The sequence below is a fragment of the Centruroides sculpturatus genome, unplaced genomic scaffold (genome assembly GCF_000671375.1).
Source record: "Centruroides sculpturatus isolate CEXI.00-Female unplaced genomic scaffold, Cexi_2.0 scaffold22, whole genome shotgun sequence".
In the NCBI taxonomy this organism is placed as follows: Eukaryota; Metazoa; Arthropoda; class Arachnida; order Scorpiones; family Buthidae; genus Centruroides; species Centruroides sculpturatus.
In genome coordinates, this window is record NW_019384323.1 from 240,451 (window position 1) to 259,110 (window position 18,660).

The 18,660-nt window shown below is 33.3% G+C and overlaps 1 protein-coding gene across 1 annotated transcript in view; it reads right to left on the minus strand.

Annotated features, from left to right (window-relative positions):
• LOC111626104 (mitogen-activated protein kinase-binding protein 1-like) overlaps positions 1-15,919 on the minus strand; it is a 114,870-nt gene extending 98,951 nt beyond the window's left edge. Inside the window, exons 1-5 of the mRNA XM_023369394.1 lie at positions 15,536-15,919; positions 7,004-7,095; positions 531-651; positions 373-465; positions 59-175 (exon numbers count right to left, since the gene is read on the minus strand). Of these exons, the coding sequence (XP_023225162.1) occupies positions 59-175; positions 373-465; positions 531-651; positions 7,004-7,095; positions 15,536-15,577 (465 nt within the window). The 5' untranslated portion in view covers positions 15,578-15,919. The remainder of the gene's footprint in view (positions 1-58; positions 176-372; positions 466-530; positions 652-7,003; positions 7,096-15,535) is intronic.
• Positions 15,920-18,660: the final 2,741 nt, after the last annotated feature.

Sequence of the window (18,660 nt, forward strand, 5' to 3'; positions counted from 1 at the left end):
TTTGATGTGTTAAATTGATAAAATGAAAAATATTTAAGATGACAAAAATTATACAAACCTTACAGGAAACTTTATTGGATGCAACTTTGACTTTTCCTCTCCAGTCCCATACATTGACAGTCATGTCATGCTGAGAACCAACAGAAACTACATATTTCATGTTGGGTGAGAATGCCTGCAATTTTAACATAAAAACAATATAAACTAACATACAAAATGTATATAATTATTGTTTAATTTTATGAATAAGCCTATTAATAAGCTAACTCAATATAAATATTTTATTTTAGATTGTTATAATTCTAATAATTGTAATAAAATTACTAGAAATATTTCGAGAATATCAAGTTGTTCGTGATAAAAATATCATACCACGCAGTTAATTCCATACTTGTGTCCCGACATCTCGGATACTGGCAAGTGATCTTGGACATCCCATACACGAACATGTGACAGATGTCCACACTGAAATATGGTCATTAATTTTATGCATTTAATTATTTAATAAACTATATTGCTTTAATAATTACCTCTCCTGTAACAAGGTATCTTCCATCTCCAGAAAATGCTAGACAAGTGATAGTTTTCTTACTGTTACTGATGATGTGAGATTGTTTATTTTTACGTATATTATAAAGAACAATTACACATCTGTGCAAAGAAAGAACATAATTATACTTATATGAAGGTTGAAATATATATAAATATAATTTTATCAGTCTTGGATATAAAAAATTACTTCTAATATTTTCAGGAACAAATAATTATTGTTATTATTATTTTTGCAACTAATAGCAACTATTAAAATCATATTAAATAGCTGTACTGATGTTAGTTGCTCTATAATATAATAAAACATCAATATTAGAAGCCTTGAAAATAAAGAAGCACAATAGATATGTCATTTATTTGAATGGAATAATAAGAATAAAATGTTTTCCTCACTTTTTGTTCCAGCATTGTTCAATTTTCCTCAATTATTCAATTTGAGAAAACCAAAACAATAAAATTCTTGGCTGGTTCTGTTATTTACATATATTCAATGCTTCAATGAGCTAAGAAGTCTGTCATATACATATCTATTCAATAAATTTACTTGTTGGAGCATTGAACATATTATACATGTCATAGAACATAAGTATTAAATACATAATTGAATATTAAATATGTAAGTATTAGAACAAGCTAAAAACTTTATTATGTAAATATTCAATAAACTTAACTCATTTACTTTTTGTTATTTACATACTCAATGTTTCCATTTTTGATTCTCATTTAATTATCAAAAAAAACAAAACAAAACAAAACAAAAACATTCTCTTCAAATTTTATTATGTAAGAGCAGCGTTTTGATTCATTCAAATCAATTCCAGTTAAAGATAATTACAATAATGTAAAAGAGGATAATTCACGACAGGCAGATAGCATCAATAAATTATTAATTTTCTACTTTATCGGCAACCTAAATTTACTCACAACTAATCTAAATTCTTGAAAAAATATTCACAAAACTTCCTTAAAAACTTTTTCATGCAGAATTATGATAATTTTTCTTGCTAACCAAACAATTAATTTTTATTACACTTATTTAGTATTATACATTCATTAGTATTTCTTCTCTTTTTCTGTTAAAGGAGTCAATTTTTCTGATTGCTCTTCTCATGTCTTCTCTCTGTTGCTATATCAGCTGACATATTTCTCTGTATCATGTCTTCTTTAATACAATTCCTTCGTTTCTTTAGTCTTCCCCTTGCTTCTTTAGTCTTACCTCATCTACTCTCATTTTTCCATTTGGCCACATAATTCTCTTAGTATGCTAAAATCTCTGTTCTTTGAGCTTTTGTTATTTTTACCACTTTCATGCATTTCCTGAGTATGTCATTTTTTATTTTATCTTTTTCTTGTCATTCTGCATATCTACAAGTGTACAAGTTGGGAAACAAGAGGCAACTATTCTCCAAAATTTGAGCAAAATGTTTTGGAAAATTTGGGCAATGCAAGAACAAAAAGAAATCATACAAAGAATGCAAAAAGATTAACAAATTATCAGTCACAGTAATTAAAAATTGGTATTGTTTTTCTTTGTGTAAAATTTTAGGCAAATCAATCCTCTCTGCCACCTTTAACCAAAGTATCCCGTATGTTAATGCACACATCTGCCGAAAGCATTCTCATTTCAGCTAAAGATAATTTTTGTTCTTGTTTCTTTTTTGTTGCTCAACATTCAGAGCCATGAAGCATAGTTGGTAACACAAGCATTTTGTATACTTTTCTTTTTAAGCATTTGTTTAGATCATTGTTACAAATTGAATTTATAAATTTTTCAAGATTTATAAAGTTTTTTTATATAAAAAATGTATATAAATATCCTTTACTGAATTAATATATAACAGAATGTTTAAAAATTAAATTCCTGTATTAATAAGTGCTAATACAGTACGTCTAGATCAAATACAAATTTAATCTAATTTTTTAGCAAGTATAAACATTTTATATAGTAATAGATTTTTTCTTAAATTGAATTATGTATTTATCTATAAACTGTGATTTCTTTATTGCGTTAATTGAAGTAAAAGAAAGAAAACAAATATGATGGTATTTTTGGCTAATTCTCCACCTTCAGACAAAACAAAAAAGAATAGTTTGACAAAAGGCATTATTATGGATATGGAAAGACATTTAGAAATATATCTTCAATATATTTACTTTTATCTCTCTCTGCATCAATAACAATTCTGTTCAGTTGAACTATTGAACTATTCTTTCTCACTATGCTTGAAGATAAAGAATTAACTAAAAGATTGTTATATATATATAAAATCATATTACAATAATATATTAATAATAATATAAGAAAGAATATTGCATGCATGCAATATTCTTTCTTAAACTATAAGGTTTTGGTAATGTTTATTCACTTCAGTTTAACTCAAAAAGTTATATAAATGCATTGAAATAGAAAAAATAGATAAGAAATATTTTGATTTTAAAATATTGCAAACTTCTTACTGACATCAAGAATAATTATTACTATGAAAGTAATCAATACACCTTTAACAGTGGATTAACTATTTATCCACAGTTGAAGATTAAACGATAAAAGATCACTTGTTAACTCTGTTACCCATTGTTAAAGATTTATTTGTTACTTTTAATAAAACGTTACGAATGCTAGAAATAAATTAATTTAAAAATTTAATCAACAGTTTCAAGGTAAACTCTGTATACATATATAAACATCTGTAAGCCCAATAGTTATACTACAGCTAAACAATTGCCAAATTATTGTAATATAGCCCAATTTAATCCAGCAATGGTTTGGCTTTAATGTAAATTCTGTATGCTAAGGCAAAAGTAAATACATACTACATGCACTCAAACAGACCAAATGTGAGTCTATTTTTTAAAATTTGTTTTGGGTGAGAGTTTATTCAAATTTGTGTAGCTATTTATATCCGCAGTTCTCATACAACATGTATAAAATCTAATTTTGCATGTGTTAGTGTGAGAACGACTGCAAGAATCATTAACTGAAAACAAAACAATAATTCCAGGAAAATAACATATACACAAAAATGTGAGGCAATAAGTTTCACAGTTACTGTTTTGGAATAGGTTGTTTAGAGTAATCAGCAGATTAAAAAATGTGATTTGAATAAACCCACACACAGGTTTATTTTTCAACTGTGACTGTCAAGTGGACTTATTTCAGCCTGTGGGATTAAGTGCATAAGGTAATTAATAATTTAATTTAGTCCAAATCATTTGAAGGTTTTGTCATCAGGTAAAGTTGCATTAGTTAAATATATCAGTTGTATGCACATTATCCTTACTTATTATAATATGCTTAAAACACGGGTGTTTGGGTTTGAAAGAGAGGAAGTAATAGAACCCCTCGAAAGCCATAAAAATATATAAACAAAATCTGTAAAACAAATAAAAACAGAGTTTCATTACTTGTCAAAAGAAACCATAATTCATATAACCTTTATATAAAATATTAAATTCCGGGACCCGATTACGTCCGAAAATAAATCGAATGACCTCAATAGCCCCTCTATCTAAGTATGTCAGGCAGAATATTCACACAAGTAATATTAGTTGTAGAATATAATACAACAGATACAAATAATTTATAAAAATCTCATTTCAATTAAATTTTATGCATAAACTTATATAATCAAAATTATTCAAAGACACTCGTAGATGACTATGGGAAAGATTTATCAATTGCTCCAGATTAAAAGTTCACTCATTAACACCGTCACAAACTTTAACACAAACAATAAACACTTGTACAATCATCCATTGTTACGTAACTATATAATGAGACGATACATTTCCTTTCTTTTCTTCAATGTCACTTTTTTAGACGAACGGTTCATTCTCCTACATTCTGTCACATCCCGAAGGATTGTTAATAAAACAATTCTCTACAGTTGCCATTACAAATTGTTTTTTTTTCTTTTGCACATTATACCGTAACTTATATAGCCGACAGAGTGTATCCGTGTTATTTAATAGATCTTTTTTACAAAGTAATTAATAACAAGAATAATCTATTGCGTTCTTCACTTAAATTTAATTTGTGTTAGTTTATTCTTTTAAATTTTCTAATATTCATTTTTACGTATTACGTAATTCGATGATTTTTAGATGTAACGAAACAAGATTTAAAGAATTTTAAATTGGAAACCGTCCATCAATACTACAAATCTCAGCAAGGTCAACTTCTTTACTTTCATTATGATTTTATAGGTTTGACACGTCATCTCTACATTTGCACATTTTACTTTATTAAATTTAATATTTTATTTGCATAATTTACATATTTATTAACTGTAAACACCTTAATTTATTAAGAACACTTAAGAAATTAAAAATTTCTTCTTTACTTTCATTTTTTATTAAATGTATAATTATACATTTAATAAAAAATGAAAGTAAAGAAGAAATTTTTAATTATAAATTTTGAAAGGTATACTCATAGTTTACAGTTGTCGTTACCGTAAGCAATGCAGTCTTACGATCATAAACGAGCTGCAAAATTATAAATTCATATACGACTAAAAATTTCACAAATACAGTAGAACCTCGATTATCCGGACTAATTGGGGATGAAGGTAGTCCGGATAAGGAAAAATTCGTATAATCGAAACAAATACTTTAATTTGTCTTTTAATGATAATACAACACGTTTTCTTTTCGATGACATATCGGTAATATTAAAAATAAATACTGTATTTAAATCGTCATCAAATTTTCAAGAAACAAACGTTCGTATTGAATTTGGACTACTACTGACCAGCGCTAACAGACTAGCTATTGTTTAAAAGGCCCTCTGGTGGCTCAAGAAGACGGATTTTATAAAATAAAAAGCAGTGGAATCTGCATTTTTATGAATAAAAATTTGACAAACTATTTATCGTTTTATGACGAGTAAAATTTTTTTGTCGCGTTCTCGGCTTTTAAGTAATGCATAAACCTTCGAGGCGCGAGGCCCTTCGGACCGCGAGGCATAGGCGATGGCCCACGTTGCCCATGCCTTACGCCACCCTTGGTTATAGAAATGATGTAATTTGAGTATAAATTATTTATAAATACGTAATTCAAGTTATATTTTTATTACGACGCAAAATATATTTAAGAGTTTACGACCACTGTGCTGGGTGAAACGTTGTTGAAACAAAAAATGTTATGCATTCCATCACATACATAAACAGTGTCGTAATTCGCCAAGTGAAAATCAGCAAATTCGTAAAATTTTTGTTTATTTTGAACAATCCGGATAATAGAGGTCCGGATAATCGAGGTTCTACTGTATAATCAAACACCAAACACTCGCCGAGCTTACTATTAATTTTAATTCGAATGTCATGTGATATGTCGTAATTATTTTGTGCGTCACAAGGCGATTTAAAATCACATTCCAATTTAATTAACATTAATTAATATGACTCGGCTAGAATTTCAACGAGTCGACTAATGCGGCAACGAACGGTAAGTTTACCAAGAACAGAAGACTCGAATTCCGTCGCACAGAAACAAAAATGCCGGGATTTCGGTGGCACCTGATGCAGTTAAGAATACATCCAAAATACGCCAGAACCGCACTTAACATTCCAATTTAGTTGCATAAAGAAGAGTCATTTCTCGTAATGTATTTTAACCGCAAGACGATCTAAATATTAAAGTAAGTATATAAAGAAAGAAGACGGTTAAAAAAATGCAAAACGGTTTGATTATAGGTCACAATTTAGCGTCGATCGGTAATTAAAGTTTCGGATTCCACCGGCAAATCGGACTAGGCCAAAAATCCCACACCGGTTCGTCGAGTTTGCCATTCAATGCCATTCGCCGGGACGACGACCTTCTAATTTTATTACCACGTTCACAAACCGTACCAATTATTCGTGCCGGAATCAAAAATAGGTAAACGGGTTAAACCGGTGCGCAATCTAGTACTTCTCCAGCAGAGGCCAGCGTCATAAATTACTATTTACCAAATCGATTTTTAACGGTACTTTATTCGGCAGTCGTTTAGAATCGACGCCGGCTCCGTTCGGACGGGTCAATCGGGCGACACCACAATTACAAATTCGAACGTCCGAGAAATTCGGAACCAGCGGCGGATTCGAACCCCGTACGGAACCACGCGGCTCTATCGAGAACCGACGGGTCCGCGGCCACGGCAATAGACACCGAACATCTCACGCTTTCCTTCACAGAAATATATCGGAGGACGAACACGAATCGATCCAAAGAATATTTTTGAAGTTTCAAATAACAAAATCAAATCAACGCTTTCATTTTTTGCAACTGCCCATTTTCTTCTTTCTAATGCCAATTTTAAGTGTTAAAGAGAAAATATCATTACTCTCAACTATAAACGATTAGAATATTTGGTAGATTACCGAAAGATGCGAGTTGGGATTCTACACGAAACTATTTTTTACGCTGTGAGTAAGTAGATTAGACGATAATTAAGAAAAGGAAATCTTACCCTGCAGGATAGGCAATAGTACTAGAATTAGAATCGCAATCTAAAGCAGTAGTGTTGGTTACCGTCAATCCCAGAACTCTTTCTAGTTTCACCTGTAACGAAATAAGTTATTTATCAATAAATTTCAAATTTTTCGTAAAACAATCGTCAAAAAATCATTATTTTTTTTAACTATTCGTAATGTTCGTACCGTATGGTAAGCTTTCCAGAAGAAGTAACAATAATTCTCGTATATTTCGTTAAACCGTGTCTTGTGTATCAAAAGAAAGTTTTAATGAACTTTTTCAGCTACGAAAAGTATGACCAGCATTAAAACGGTATATTTGAAAGGTAAATATTATCACTAACGACAAATAAAAGGAATCTTCGTACAATACATTTAAAACGTCACAAATTATTAAACAGTTTGAAAAGCGGCGTTAAGTCTTGGCGGAGATGCCTCCGCAGAAACATTGGGTTTCTCCATCGAGGAATCGTTTATTCCACGAAAATAACAATTTCCAATCCGTTAAATTCATTTCATTTTTAATTTTTTGCCACCTTTTAAGGCTCTTTGCCACACTCGTCATATATGGGTCCAATATTTGGTTTATACTCCCGGTCCAGCGCCGCTAACGATGCAATTTTTTTATCTCCAAATCGAATTTACTAAAAACAAATAATTATTTTTTGATAAATTTATCAGTTTTAATCATTTTTGCACATAAATACTATAACGTAATTATAAAATTCTGCTTTGGTAAATTTCATTCGTGCTATCGAAGTACCGTAACACCGCGGCCGGTCAAGGCGCAGCCCACCGCTCCGGGGGACCCGGGATCGAATCCGGACGAGTCGAGAAAACCCCAGGAGCTTCTCGGGGGCCCCGTCCCTCACCACCCGGTCGCCCCGTCGCGGGCCCGCCATAAGAGGCCCTCTCGGTGCCCGCAGGGCGAAAACACAATAGAAAAAAAGTGCCGAATCGCCTATTTTCCGAGATCCCCGGGGATGTTCGCACTACAGATTGAGAAATGCCTGAATCAATGATACGCCACACTACCTTCGATATCCATTTTCCACAAAATGATAATAAGTTTGCATTATATTTAAATATTATAATCTAATATGAAAAAGGTGGAGCGTATATTTATGTAATCTATATCTAAATAGTGAAAATGGACATGTATGTCCCTATATTTCACTTTTCCGCCAAAACTACACATCGCACGTGAATGGTGTTTGTATGTGGTAGTAGCCCCGAGTCTCCATTCGTGCATAGGAGTGGTTGCGTCTCGATAGCTATGAGGGTGCGGGAGATATGAAGCTGAAAGTGGCTTTCTATTTCGAATGCTTGTTCGAATGCTTGTTCGAATTTGTTCGAATTAAATTCGAACATAAAATTCGAATATTGGTTCGATTATAGAACGATCGTAAACGTTCCAGAAACGTTGAAAATAGATCGTTTGACTGGACGTAAAAATTCTCTAATTAACCTGGAAACGGGGGACCTAATTCTTGCATTTTGTGAAAACGGGTAAGATTGGCTATAATGTAATTATCTTAATCTTCACTATCGTTACTTTTTGCCCACAAATAAAAGCCCAGCGAAGCGGGTCCTTGCAGCTAGTATCCTTAATAATTGTTTATTTCTTAGATTTTTTACTTTCCTTGAATTAGACCGTTCGCTGTACATTCTTCCTTAGTCACCGTTATATCCGTGATATAATCAAAATTTGATATATCTACCGTCGAGTTTTTCGAAATTGGAATCGACGGACAAACGAACTCGGACCCACCGGCACCAGCAGTTTCCATTCAATCGCTCATTGTAATATTTAAGAACGGTAGTAATTTCGACCAACATTTATACAAACGAATAAACGTAGAGACAGACGACGGAGGAACTACTCGGATCTCCCAGCAATTAAAAAAAGCACAAGCGATAGAGATTTATCAATTATTTGAATGAAAATTTATACGAAAAGCGTTACAAAATAAGTTAATTATAAGATTTAAAACCATTACTAAAAAATATTTTGATACAGATTCGTGTCATCTAAGCATATAAAATTATACATCCTGACCGAGTGATTGACTGATTCGTCGTCGCCCGGAGCAAGCCGCCGAACCTGCGGGTGAAATTTGGTACACACTGTAAGAAGGGATTTTTGGAAATTCCCCCGCCTGGGACAGGATTAAAGCTTAACCCGAAGAACGGCTTCTACCGTATTATTTTAGATGCGATTTTTTCTTTTTATAGTAACAACTAATTATGGAGAATCTTAGCGAAGTACCGAGGGAGGGTTATTTCTATCAAATTGCAAATTCCGCGCGGGCCAAGTTTAAGTATAAAGCCAGTAGACTCTACATCCGTATGATTTCGACATCTTGTTAAAATTTCGGTATTTAGGCAATTTTATTTAAAAACAATAAAATTATACATCATTTTAATCATTATTTATTTACGTTTCGATATAGAACATTTATATCCTACTTTTCTTAAATTTCAAAACATATTTAAACTTTGAGCAATTACCGTTTTATTTTCACTGGCGTAATAATGCTATTGCAGAAACAGTTAGGTTTACGCACTCACCGAAGCAAAATAAATTGAATGTATTGAATAAGAAATAAACTAAGTTTAAATCGGTTACGCGCTAGCGAACCGGATTAGGAACACCCGCGCCGACTCCTTCGTCGTTGGATTACGATACCCGAATTACTTTTCCACGCCTTTTCTCGCAAAAATTATGGCAATTTAAATGTTTACGCTTCCGAAAATTCTAATCATCTCGAGTACCAAACAATTAATACCAGAAGTTAGCACCCTAATTAATCGAATTTCAACCAGTCAATCATAAAAATGACTGGTTTTAAAAATATCTCGAGGACGTATCGAGGTTAAATCAGTTTAAAATATTTTTTCTTCTAAGAAATGGTTATCCGAGTGCAATCCGATTAGAATGATTTAGAAAAAATAGATTTCTCGGTAGACGATACCTACACCTTTTCACACCCTGTTGAGGTAATAACGATTCTACCTTTTATTATAGGCTACTCGTCCGCCATCCGACGCAAATTCCAATTAGAACGATAGATAAATGTTATCATTTGTGGCTCGTTTACATGTCGAAATAACGAAATATAAACATTACCAAGCACTTGAATGGGTGTAAACGTGTTAAATCATATATTTACAGTTTATCTTTAGCCCGTTCGATTGTTTGATACTTAAATAACGTAAGAAGTTGCTAAAATATATACAAATGCCTCTCATCAATATGCAAATGAGACTATAACAAATCATAAAATACCCTTTCTAAAACATAGCGATTATTTTATAGTGGTTGTATGATTTACTTGATTAATAAACTAAAAGAAAAATATGATGATAAAGCGAGTCGTTTGTGAGAAATATGTAAAAATAAATTTTGCAACTTTCTGCGCGTTATAAATATCTAGAAATCAAAGAAAATGGTGCTTAAAATTCCGTCAATAATATAAAAATCTGTAATTTTAGTAAGCTTTATAAAAAATTTTAAAGTAATTTCCTTAAGTTTTGCCAATTCCGATACATTCGATATGCAAATGAAGCGAAAGAGTTCTTAACCGACTCGCGAAGAGCGACGCTTGGTGTTGCTGCAGCTGGCGAAGATGAAGCTTACTACGTTCTTAACTTGCGGTTGCCTCTTCCTCCTCTCGCTAGCGGCTAACGACCAGAGTGCGAAAGATACCACTTCCGTGGAAAGCGCAGCAAATAATTTTTCTACCTTTCTTATGCTGGCGATGAGCATTATGATGTCGGGTATTCTCGTTTACATTTTCTTAATAAACTTTGTACGATTTCCCAGAGTGGTTCGCGTTAAAGATGCCAACGTCAGCCAAGTACGTAAGACGAAATCTGCGGCTGTTAAACTACCGGAAGGATCCCAGTTAAACGTAAGCTTAAAATCATCCTCCGGAGGCTACCGAATTGTGGTCAAGGCGGATAAACGTTACGTGATCGTTTCCGATCAACCTCCGGAAGACTCTATCGAGACCGATATTAAAAAAGTCGTCGAATCTCCTCGGAAGAAAATTGTGGAATTACCCGTTCAGCCGGAAAGCTCTACCGTCCCTCGAGAAGTAGTCGATGACGTTATTCCTCTTCCTCGAGAAGGAACCGTGTCGTCATCAGTCCAGTGCAAAGTCTCGGAAGACGAGATTTCATCTAGCGAAAAGAAGGTAGAACAAACTGTTCCCGAGATTCAGGAGGCGGAAACTCAATGCGATATTAGTAAATCTACTCTCGTTAAAAGTACGGACACCGGAGAAGACCCGAGCAGCGGGTGATTTCGTAATTATGTATACGTGGTTATGATGTAATTTCTTTTTTTTTTTCTTTATTTAAATAAATCCTTTCACTTTTGCTAATGCCATCTTTTCCTCTTCATTCTATGCACGTAGTGATTTACTGTCGTTAACGAATGCTTTGTATGCCCACCGCGTGCAGCTTCGTGATGATTCTACGCGTCAATTCTAGTAAGTCTCCTTCGCGTATACAGTAGTATACTCGCAATTACAAATTACGCACAGTTTGCTTAAGACTAATTTGTGGTAAAATTTACCGAGGTTTCCCTCTGCATTACACTAAATCGTGCATCTTTGTTGTAATAAGCATTCGTTTCAACATTTGTTCATCTTTGATATTCGTCGTCCGCGTTGAATCTCGATAATGACCTCGGTGTAAATAATCCTTACATTTTCGTACTTACGAATTTGAATGTAATTGCTCATCCCTTAAGGCTCGACGATTTTAAAAAGTCAATAACCTCTACAACTGGATTTTAAGTTTTTGTTGACGTCGAAGACCGCCGCCACATTACATGATCGAAAGGTATAACGCTTACGGTTTATAATACTACAGAAGTCGTAAAACGCTTCATCGGTTATGTGAACGACCTTTCTAATATAACCTTTTTTAATTTGTAATCGAAAGTCTACGCTTTTAAAATTCAACTGTATGCGAAAGAAAGACTACGACTTCAAATTCTAGTCACGTAAACGTGTGAACTATTGTAACGACGATGGTTAAGATACTCGATAACTTACATCGTCGTTCGGTAGTTGCTAACGCTGCGCGTAAAATAAAATATTTTCCTGGTGTTACGGTTCTGCTACGTTCTATGCACCCGATGCGCAACTGCTACTTTAACGTATTTTTTGTTTGTTTTATTAAATCATAACCTCATTTAGCGAGATCTTATTAAATTGTAATCTAGTTGTAGCAGCCTGTTTTAACATTGGCGTGTGACACATTCCATATTTCTGCGTTAATCGCTGTTTTAATGTAGTAGAATCTAAATTAACATTAACGATTTTTTTAATTATAATAGTTTAGATGGTATCTGGCTGTCATTTATAGTATATCGGAGATAAACTGAAGGAGAAAGCCCGGAGGGTTTACGATATCGAATCGAAATCACCCTTCGGGCATTATTCGGTCCAACAAGGACGTTCTACAGGAAATCCTGTCTTTCTTCAAGGTTTTTCTGCTTGTTTATTAACATTTCTTACGAAGCAAATTGTTAAAAATCAGGTTTGGCCATTTATATTTAGAAAAAGTAGGAATGACGACGCTGCTTTCTAAAAACCATTAAAGTAATCTTCATTGGTTTAGACCTAGATCTTAACGTCCGCAGTCGAAAATTATTGTGTAAAGTAGTTTTTGAAGAAATTCTTTACACGTTTTGATCTTATATTTTGCTGGCAAATAGTGCACAAAATATGAATTAAGTACAACGTACAGTACAGTATATTGCAATACGGCATAATACAAGAACATTTTCTGCATTATTGTTAATAAATTGATGTTCGCCATTATGTATTAATTTAAACAAAGAACGGAAAACGAAAAGGGCAATGTCGAACTGCAATTTTTCACTTTTTTTTTTCTTTCCAGTCTGCACGCTACCGGAAACAGTCAGTGGCCTGTTATTTTAGCTTTTCCGGTAGGCGCCATTTTATTTCTCTTAGCGTGACTATCCAAAATAAAACGTCCATTATTCGAGTTTAAACGATCTTTGTTAGCAAAACTCACGTGGGAATCGTTTACTTTCTAATTCTAGTTTACTCGTTGCCAATTCATTAACGCTTACCTTTACTAAAATGTGGCATTTTAAAGGAATTCTGTCACGATTCTCGGGGGAGATGTATATTTGCGATTTTGAGATTTTTTTAAAAATTACATGTATTAAAAAATTTAATTGGGTTTTAGTTCAAATTCTTAAAATTTTTAAAAAAATCTTCTCGGTTTACAAATTATAATAAAGAGTACAAAGTTTAAGCGCGAGATCGCATAGTTTACCCTAATTAAACGGCGTTGTATCGAATTTTATATTAAACGAAAGTCACGCAATCTCAAAAACGTGATTTCGAAATCGCTATCTTAAAATAATTTCGCTATTTTATAGACAATTCTCTTCGAGTAAGTATACTTTAAATGTGGGGAGACAACGAAAATAACAGCTGGGTTTCTTCTGTACTAATATACAAAAGGTCGAAGGTACCACGTGTCTTCTACTCGTGAAACCTTACACTCGCGCTTAATCATTATCTATACGTCTCGAAAAATAATCAGCAATAAAGTAAATCGATTATTTTCAAAATATTTTGAAATGGAACTAAAATGGCGGCCTCCTCAGTGTAATTATACATTTTAGCATAGGTTAAGGATTCAATTTGGCATAATTTTAAGAATATATAGTGTAATTTAGCGAATTTTAGCAATATAAGCTATGATTTTGAGTATATTTATCGATTTTGTGTAGATTTTTACATTAGAATTTGTGCTACATCATAATTAAATAAGCATATATTTTTAAGGTATAAACGAGGTTCGGTGCGTATTTTAGCATACGTTAATGTAAATCTTAGCGAAGAAATATGTTTTAGCGTGTAAATAAAAATATAACGTTCAACGATGTTGTAACATCCCGCACGTGACGAAAAAGAGAATAGTTTCCCACACGTGATGACCTGTACAGAGCGCTATTTATGAATACTTTGCAACTATTGTTCTGCATTTTAACAGACTTCCCGAACAGGTTGGACCATTCCTAATACCTAAATTTAGAATATAATCAAGAAAGAATTTCAGGAATTCAGTACGAAACCATTAAATACAGTGAATCATCGTGTAAAGTATATCCGCAGGAGTCATTTTGTTCTTAAATGTAGCACCCTACAAGGAGTTAAAAAGAAATTCATTTGTAATGAATGGATAGTGAAAGTCGAACTTTCAATAAGTGTCGACAGAAGTGGAAATGGTTATCGCCGAATTATCTTAGGACAAAAGCAAATAGATGATTATATCGTTGTAAGGCGATTGTTCCCATTCGTGTCGTTGATTTAATAAAGGGAAGCTGTCAGACGAAACAATGAAAACTCGTGCACTTAAGTTTAAATTGTCTTCTATCCCTGCACAAAAAAGCTGCAAAAAATGAAGAGTTATTTGCAGAATGTTAATACAGTAACATCACCATTTTTTACTTTTTAAATCGTCACCTCGTGCTATAACTTAACAAAGTTTATCGACCCTAAAAATTTAATTCTCTTAATGCTACAGGCCTAAATGTATTTTAACTCGGTTACTAGATAGCATTTTAAATCATTAACTTCGTCTCAGGTGAGTAAAGGTCAAGGTTAAATGAGGGAGTCGAATTATTACGTCATACTCACGTCATTGTTATTATTACCGACTTTGTATATACATATTTATATAAAATAACTTTTTAAATTTAATATCGTCGTCATTGTTTACGATTGCAAAATTGATATATAATTTTTTTCGTTAAAAATAATATCTGGATGACTAAACAATTGTTCAATCGTCCAAAGTAGCTCTATATCACGATTCAGCTGCATGCAACTACCTGTAGCTAGGTGGGTTTTAGGCGTTGTGTGGGATTTGAAATAATATTTAACTACCAACACTCGGTAGAAATTCGATAATTTTATACATTCCTCTCTCTTTTAGAAGTACTTAACGGGGTGTAGAAGGACAAATGGACCTCTAAAAACATCTTATTCGATTCGGCTTTTATGCCCTATGTATCTCATTTCGCCTAACATGTAGCAGACACACGGAGAAAGCCACGTTTTACCACTCCAATACTTAAACTTATATAAAGCACCAGGTGATATCACTAACGATAATAAGCAGCTGTTAAGTTAACTCGGCGTTTCGTCCCCCCTCTAGAAAATGTTCCACAAACATTATCGAGGTAACTATAAAGGGCAGTAGGGTGAGTAGTTAGTAATGAATTCGCATTTTCGATAAACAGGAATGTTCGGTGACGTCGTAGCACCACCCAGAAATTGTTTTAACAAAACTAAGCTCCCCAATCTAGGAAAAAATCCCGGTTATTCGAATGCTACATCCAACTAAGATATCAATAAACTTAACTAGACGTTAAATTTCCATCCTTATCGCGTTAGATTTGGAACCACAAAGAGAAACGTTCGGTTAAACAATGGAAAGTGTCTTAAGACGATGCGAAACGTCAAACTCACCTCTGAAGTCTTAGTAGTGTTTCCATTGTTCGTATTATCCATGTTATTTGCCGGCGTACATGAGAAAAATCAGGTAAGCGAACCACACATCACACTACAACACACACCGACAGACTGACTGACTGACTCTCGTTCCAACTTACAGGACAGGTATAACGACGTCCAATGGCCTGCCGTTTCCGCTTACGGTACGAGGAGACTGTTGATACTCCTCTTTGTTGCACTTCACTTGTTCGCCTTTACCGAGACTCCTTACGTTAACAACAGTTTCGTACCTTACCGAACTTACTAAACACGTGACAACGAATATGCTAGTGTTTTGTCTGTTGTAAACGAACTTTTCAGAACTTTGTTTCTTAAAAAATAAACGTTAAAATACACCTTTTGGATCGTTTCGTACGTTACAACAAGCGCAGATGTTTCTTGTGTAGCATAAACGTATGCTCGTAGATTAGGGTCACGTTAACAGATGGTGACAGATGACAATTAGCAATGCTACGTGTACTTTTCTTTTATCTATTGTCGAACGTTTTTCGAGATCGAAATAATGTATATTTTAGGAACCAATCCGGTACGGTGACCTTTTATATAACAATAGGAAGCATACATTACTATGTGTGACTTATATATAGAACGTGACGTAGACAAAGACGTCCCTATCGATTATTTACAAATATTAATCTTATCAAAATATTGATATTTTGTTAAAGATTGTTTGTAAACAATTTTCTAAGGAAACGAGTAATGAAATTCCGTTCTTGTTTTCGGTTTATTTTTATATTATACGTGTCCCACACATAATAAACAATCGTCGGTGTTAAGGCTAGAGCTTACCAGCCTGTCCTTATCGCTCTATTATTAATAATACTAATTATTAAAGAATTCTAGAGGAAGCATTTAAAGTTTTAGGGATTCGAAAAATGTAACTATTTTACTATTTTCCCTTAAAAGTTTTAGGGAAATAACATTGTTTCGAGGAAAACAATACGTTTTATTGTGTGTAAAATTTACATCCGCTTTCGTGCATAAAAATACATTTATTTTTTATTGTCTTTGGAGGGGAGAGTTTTGTTCGAGTTTTAACGGGCGTCGGACTTAAAAATTTCTAGAAAAACTAAACATGTGTAGGGTCAAAGTTCAGCGTATTGCGATAAGGGTGCTTCTGCCAGTTAAAGTGTCCTTTTTGTAAAGAATGCCCGTTTCTGTTTTAAACGGCGAAAGAATGTGTTGACGAGGTTAAAGTAAGTCGAAAATGCTTAAGGTAGGCATCTTCTTACCGGAAAAATTAGTGGTTAGAAGAGACGGGCACGTGTTTAGTTAAGCCATCGGTTCTGTCTGTACCTTTCTTAAGTGGAGGGCGTAGAGAGTGAGCGCGTGTTAAGTTATACGAATTTTGTATACACGAACGTGTCTGCGTGGTTAGTGGACTATTGCAGATAAAAGAGTTTCTGTGGGTTCGATGTCAGTGACCCGATACCATCTGCTCGAATAGAAGTTTACGCATTTTCTATCTTCATCGGACAGTTCCGGTTTATCGCTCGAAACAACGGTGTTTCTTTTCTCTGGAATTTCGTTGTTCTGCGTGACTGAAGTCTTATTTTCGTCTCGAAAGACTAGAATAGAGAAATAACGGGCAACTTTTTTCTATCGCCAAATTATATAATGTTGTTTCTTAACAATATCGTGCCTCGAGCAAAACTGCGATTTTTCTCCAAAATCTGTCTTTTTTTCTTCTTTTCTTCCGGGTTATTTTCTTTAAAAACTCTTCGGTTGCAGTTTTAAAATATATTTTTCACGTTCCCCACGCGATTACCTCGTTTTTTGTATTATTCTCACCAGGAGCAGTCTTGGCGAGCGTGCTACTTTCTCTCTTTATCCTGTGTTAATTAATATTTAAACGGGTTCTTGTTTACGGTAGTTTTTAATAAATTTAATAAATAATTTTAAACAATTAGACATTTTCCACACTAGGGGATTTTCGGTGCTGTATCGCAAACATATATTCTTACTAGTAACCGTAGGAGACTACATCTCTTTTTCGCTTATTAAAAGCGCAAAATTCGTTAAATTATCTTGAAAATTTATATAATTTTATTACAAAAACCGCGATGTAAATTACTGAGTTTTCACCACTAGATGATAAAATTGCCCCTAATCACGCCTAGATATTAAGATTAAATTAATAATTTCCTGAGTATAATGCACCTCTCTCACAGATCTCACCCTCTTCTATTGATTTTTTTTCTTTCTTAATTTCACAGCAGAAAAGTCACAGATGCTCTATATAAAAAGCAATGGTACATTTAAAAAAAATACTATTTTGACGTAGCGGCAAGCATTTAAAGAAAGATAAAATTTCAATAGACGGATTAGAAAGCAGGAAGATGTCATCTTTTGTTTGTTTTTGTCGGCTTCAAACGAGAGATAATGATAGAAGTCCAATTAAAGAAGTTGTTAACGTTCTTGCATACCGGAAGAATACGTAATTAATTGGATTGTTACTATAATAGCAATTTCCTTGGCTGCTGCAGTAACAAAATTTGATTCAGCTTTTACTGTTTAATAAACGGTTACGATAACAATTTATTTATTATTATAATTAGCATTATGTAATTAACTGCCGGTTAATTAAAAGAGAATAAGAATTAGTTCTTTTATTAATTTTTAAATAGTGATCGATCTGAATTATCGATCATTACTTAAAAATCTGAAGGTAAATAAAAAATACTCGTCATTGATCGATTTTAATCGGTGAGTGATCGAAGACGATGCTTTTGTTTCTCGTTTCTCGAAAAGGACCGAATTAGTTTCGATCGATTTTTAAAGTCTTCTTAGACGATCGATCAGAGTTTTCATCGTGTCCCGGCTTTCTGTGAGAAAAATAATGTTTAATCGCTTTTAAATTTTTCGCTGTTTGATCAAATTCAAAGATTTCAGGAAAAAATTAATCAGTTTTGATTTTTTTTCGATAAGAGTGTTTGATCAATCTCGACTTGTCATAAACAGCGACTACTCGATCAGTTTTAAAGATTTCAAAAAAGATTTATGAAAAGATCGACTTCGATTCTTATAAGAAAGACTCGAAATCTTTCCAGTTGTTTGATGGTGTTTTTAAAACTTTTCTC